General features: G+C 36.0%; 1 protein-coding gene across 1 annotated transcript in view; it reads right to left on the bottom strand.

Moving 5' to 3' along the window:
- Positions 1 to 6000, bottom strand: part of LOC137634960 (THO complex subunit 6 homolog) — a 47390-nt gene extending 41390 nt beyond the window's left edge. The window contains exons 1-2 of the mRNA XM_068367525.1: positions 5757 to 6000; positions 876 to 1023 (exon numbers count right to left, since the gene is read on the bottom strand). Coding sequence (XP_068223626.1) covers positions 876 to 1023; positions 5757 to 5872 — 264 coding nt within the window. The 5' untranslated portion in view covers positions 5873 to 6000. The remainder of the gene's footprint in view (positions 1 to 875; positions 1024 to 5756) is intronic.

The raw sequence follows: 6000 nt of genomic DNA on the forward strand, positions 1-6000 counted from the left end.
ACCCCCTACCTGCATAGCGATCGCTGGCGTATTTTGAACGTAGAGTTTTCTGTCGAGCAACAGAGTTGCAGCTTATATAATCACCGGCTAAGTTTAATATTGAAAAATATATATTGCAAAATGTGCTTGAAAAAAACAACGCTTGGGGGTTAAGGGTTGGAAAGTTCCAAATAGCCTGGAGGTAGAAGGGTTAATGTGATTAACAATTTGCACTATAAAAATAAATATTAAGAAGCAGTTGGACATCAAGATGGTAGAAAGTAGGTGGGACAGAGATATAATAGAGGGCTAAAAAGTGGATGATGCAAAATCCTTCAAGTAATGCCCACAGTACACTTCATGAGGTACACTGTAGATATTCCTTCCATTAGCTGTTTTGAATGCCATATAGGATTGACAGTTTGTGCTAGCACACACAGCTAAACTGTATACTGTATTACAATGCACTAGCTGCTACTTGACTTCAGATATTTTATTTACAATCTTGTTTTTTATACACTAAACAGTACAGTATAGTACAGTACATTACAACACTTTTTGGATATAGGGATCTAGAACAAAGAAAAATAATGTACTGTACTACTTGTTCACACATGAATAATACAACAAAATTAGAAAACACAAATGAACTATGATACCAATCTTTCAACTGGGGATAAAGAAAATTAAATAAGTTGGAGCTAATGATCAAACATGAGCCATCTCCTGAGGTCAAAGTTTCACATTATATTAATCCCTAATTACCTTTAATTCAGGATGCCATCAAAACTAATTCTATAAGTTCTACCATGTGTTAAAATATAAGCAAAATACTATATCTTATACAAACAAACCCATTACAGTATCAACATGCATATACAGTTTTAATAACATACCGTAATTGTACCAGTAGTTCCAGTTACACAAAACGAATCTGCACTTATCATGGAGTAAATAGAGTCTGTGTGAACATTCAAGATGTGCGATGGTGATCGTAAGTGATCGCCAACTGCTGACTCACGGCTGGCACTCCCGCTTTTGAGGCTGGAAATAAAGAAGAACGACGATCATACTTTGACTTGTAAGACAGTACACTATATTTCTTAATGTACAATACAGAATAATAGAACATACCCTGACTTTAACAATTTAACCTTACAATGTTCTACATAGCTACAATATCCAGAGACCGGTACCTAATAGCGACACACAACATTTTGTCTTTATTTAACCATCATGAGCATGTTGTCCAATCAACAACAATAAAGATATCTTACACAATGATTTCCAGAATATATAGAAGTTGTTTTAATGTGCATCACCATGCAAACAACGAAATTGTAATACAAATGGTGAGGAGCATATTTCTTACTCCTGAGGCTCAATACTACGCAGTACTCTAGAAGTTTTATTCCAGCTGTTACCAAGTTGTGGAATGATCTTCCTAACCGTGTAGTTGAATCAGTAGAACTTCAAAAGTTCAAATTTGGAGCAAATGCTTTTTTGTTGACCAGGCGGACGTACGTGAGTCTTTTTATAGTTTATATATGACATATTTGTTTTTGACGTTGTTAATAGTTTATGTAGGACATATCTGTTTTGACGTTGTTGCCTTTTTTAGAATGATTTATTGTTAATTTGTCCTCTTCATTTATTTATTTCCTTTCCTCACTGGGCTATTTTTCCCTGTTGGAGCCCCTGGGCTTATAGCATCTTGCTTTTCCAACTAGGGTTGTAGCTTGGATAGTAATAATAATAATAATAATATCACATGAGGGTGTGCATAAAGTATTACAGTAATTTACTGTATATCGTATGCATTTTTTTCAAATATGTGAACCCTCGTTTATCGCGGTAGATAGGTTCCAGACCCGGCCGCGATAGGTGAAAATCCGCGAAGTAGTGACACCATATTTACCTATTTATTTAACATGTATATTCAGACTTTTAAAACCTTCCCTTGTACGTAGTACTGTTAACAAACTACCCTTTAATGTACAAAACACTTAATGCATGTACTAACGTACCCTAAACTAAAACAGGCACAAATATTAAAGGCGACTTTATGTCATGCGTTTCCTAAACACGCCAAAAAGCACGATAGAAAATGGCAACCAATGTTTTGTTTACGTTTATCTCTGATTATAATGAAGAAACAAACGCATTTACACATCTGTGTATAGGTTATTTTTTTGCATCGATTATATTGATTATTCAGTACAGAATGTTGATTTGGTTATTACTAATGTTTTACTTAATTTTTCTTAGGACTTCCAAATGAAATGTTTTTCTTTATGACGCCGCCTGAAACGACGGCGTCATAAAGTACGCTCAGTAAACAAACTAAGGAATTTAACGCGCATGATGAAAGTGATAAATAATGATATTTCAGTAAAAGCTTTTATAAAATATGTTATTACAAATATTATTTACCGTATCTATATAAAATCATACATACGTAGCAAAGCAGGAAAACAATCTACGAGAGAGAGAGAGAGAGAGAGAGAGAGAGAGAGAGAGAGAGAGAGAGAGAGAGAGTTGTTTTACATACGTAAATGTAAATTTAAAAAAAAAAAAAATAGCCCCATTTCATATAAAATAGATTACAAATATTTTACTTTATCATATAACAGTAGCCTGTATAATACTGTAAAGTTCAGTACAGTATGTTGTTGTTATAGTCGTGGCGATGAAATTCTCACGAAACAAAAACACGCCATTTGATTACAACAGCCGATTCATTCTCTCTCTCTCTCTCTCTCTCTCTCTCTCTCTCTCTCTCTCTCTCTCTCTTCGTGTTATACAATACTTACATTTAGATGAAGAAACTAAAATTAGTTTTCTTAGTGTCAATTAAATACGAAACAAAAAAATTAGGCTGAGTCTACATCCATTTCAATCATAGCTAAAAATACGGCATCCAATTTCTTCAGCAAATCACTATTTTTTGGGAAATATCATTTTATTCTAGAAAATTGCCACTCTTTAAATAGTTAATTGCACATTAAGAAAGCGTGTACTTTTGTTTTTAAATTTCGGGTGTGTTTTAAAAATCGAGTATTGATGACTTTTTTTTTGTTTTACTTTTGGCTGTGATTAGATCAGCTGTCATCTATCTGCCGCTCTTGAGTGCGTACGAATACACTAACAAAGTATCGTTTATACCATTTCTTAACTTATTCAAACCGTCTACACTATACAGTTGATATTACATAAGCACCAATGTGTTATAACCTATAAATTTTTTTTTGTTTATTACATTTAAACCCCCTCTATCTCTCTCTCTCTCTCTCTCTCTCTCTACCTCTCTCTCTCTACCTCTACCTATCTCTCTCTCTCTCTCTCTCTCTCTCTCTCTCTACCTCTCTCTCTCTACCTCTGTGGGCTACTTTTCACTACCTCCCATTCCTTACCTCTCTCTATCTCTCTAACAAATGATATCTTTGTTGCTCCTCAAAGTTTCATTTATAATGAAAATCAATCATGATTCAATTTTCCTTACTTTCTCCAATCTCGCACCATCGGTCACATCGCGGTATTTTTGATATTTCCGGAAAATCTGCGATATATGTATATACATGGGTTATGAAAAAAATCCGCGATGGTCGAACCGCGAAGTAGCGAGTGTTCACTGTATTTCCAAAATCTACAGAGGACCTTCCACCTTCCAAAATCAAGGTAAGGATTTCTGTAAATATGCCTACTTATGATACTTTAATAATGACCCATGGGAAGTATTGCTTGTCAGAATAGAGGAGCAGTGAAATGCATGGTAATGGCGTTTATCTTGGTCTGAAAAACGACAATAAGAAGCTAGTTTTACAATTTACGAAATATGATTTATTGTTACCTTGCCAGGAGTGAAGCTGTTTAAGAAGCAAACACAGGGTTGAGACTTGAGTCTTAGGGCTATGGATAGGCAGTGTAAGAGGGGGCGGGGGGGGGGGGACATTGCCCCAATAGCTAAGTAGGTAAGGATACAACCCTCTAAGGGGGTATGTAAGTTGGTAAGGATATGGCAGTCTAAGCGGGGGTCGGCCCGGTAGGTAATGATATGGCCCCAAGATTAGGTTAGGTGGGGAACGTTAGGTTAGACGGTGTTCTCGTGCTTTCTTCTATTTTTAATGTGATTTCTCAATCATAACTTTTGAAATTACGGCACTCAGATGCCAGTTGCACGAACCATCTATTTTTCCAACTGGTTATCTTGTGTTTATTATACATTTCTTACCATTATTAAAGCTGCATATAACTCATTTTTTTTTTTTTTTTTTTTGCATTTCCTCGCACAAAAAACCCTGGTTTCCCACTTGGGTCTCTTTTGAATAAGGGTACTAAAACCTATAGATGGATGGTTTGCCCCTACAATCATGGTCAGAAATACATAAAACACAAGATAGCGAGTAAGAAAAAAATAAGGTTTGTGTATTCGGCTAGAAAATAAGTATCATACATTTACCCTAATTTCTTAAATTTTCATCTTGTTAAGCAGTTGCTGGAGTCAGCAGAAAAATGGACACAGTTTACCACATGGTGGAATAGAAACAACCAGTCTTCTGCACATACTATACTTTGTTTGCCATTCCATAAAAATCAGTTAAGACACAACTTGAGAATCTTAGGACACACTGTACAACTTTTACTCTGTATGGTTTTGTGAGGAAATACAAAATAGAGAAATTTGGCTAAATATTTACTATTGTAGAATATTATTAATGAAGAAAAGAGTATTCAACGGTACTTTGGGGTTTATGTACGATAGCGGCCACCAGTATGTGTTACTAAGGCAGACTTAAAATATGGCAATGTTAGGGTAAGTAGGTAAGGACACGACTTGTAGGTTAGGTTAGGTTAGGGGGGGGGGGGAGTTTAGATTAGTTGATGTCCATTTATAATCCACACGGGAGGAACTAGCCGCTGATATACAAAGGCGCTGGTACTTAGAACTATTCTTGTGGAAATGCTTGGGGATAATTCATATTTTTCTAGTTATGCACATATTAAAATTCTAGAGATTCCGACTAGAATAATTTAAAAAATGAAAGACACACAATAGCCCCTGACCTAACCTAAGGCTTCCCGCCTTACCTAGGAGCCATATCAATACCTACTTAACTATAGGAGGCCCTCTGTAACCAACTCCCTTCGACCGCCATACCTTTAGCTTAGCTTAATCAGGGTGAATGTAGTTCGTTGGGACAGGTTAAGATAAGATTACGGCAGTCTAAGGATATGGCTTCAAGGTTAGGTTAGGTGGAGAACCTTAGGTTAGGTGGAGAACCTTAGGTTAGGTGGAGAACCTTAGGATAGGTTACGTAGGAAACATTCGGTTAGGTGATGTTCTTGTGTCTGTTTGTAAAATGTGGTTTTTCACTCTGTCCCAACAAACTACAAAGGCTCCGCTTAAACTAAGTTACAACCCATATGATATGTGTCCTATACGGCTCCACTACTAAATTAAAACTGGGGCTTTCAGACGTATTTCCTCAAGTTTAACCAGTCAATTAACTTTAAAAATACCTATTTCAAACGATTAACGTCATTAAAACATTATATAATAAAATAAAGCAAAAATTAACGAACGTAAGGCCACAAATTTGGAAACGAATCTCAAAAACTCCCAGAAGAACCCACATTAATATATGTAATTCTATCATACCTTAGAGCTAAGTAAAATTCAATAGTCTACGGAATCATAATACAGTAATTAGAATACCCGCCTTATAAAAACGTGAAATATTGTGCAAGCACCTTTAAGACTTGCCTTGACTACTTACTCAAAAATGTATAATTTGCCATCACTGTTTCCGACAGAAAGAAGTCCGCATTCCGCAGAAACAGCCTGACTATAAATGGTCTGGTACAGATGTTTGAGTGTTTGTTGTTGCACCATGATTTAAAATGCGTATAGAAACAAATAACAACGGAAATAAACTGCAATAGACGCCGGGAGCAAGTGTGAGTGTGATATATAGTGCAGATGCTTCGAAGCTTTGTTTACGGAACGCCTGGGAGGGACGC

The sequence above is a fragment of the Palaemon carinicauda genome, chromosome 45, assembly GCF_036898095.1.
Source record: "Palaemon carinicauda isolate YSFRI2023 chromosome 45, ASM3689809v2, whole genome shotgun sequence".
NCBI lineage: Eukaryota > Metazoa > Arthropoda > Malacostraca > Decapoda > Palaemonidae > Palaemon > Palaemon carinicauda.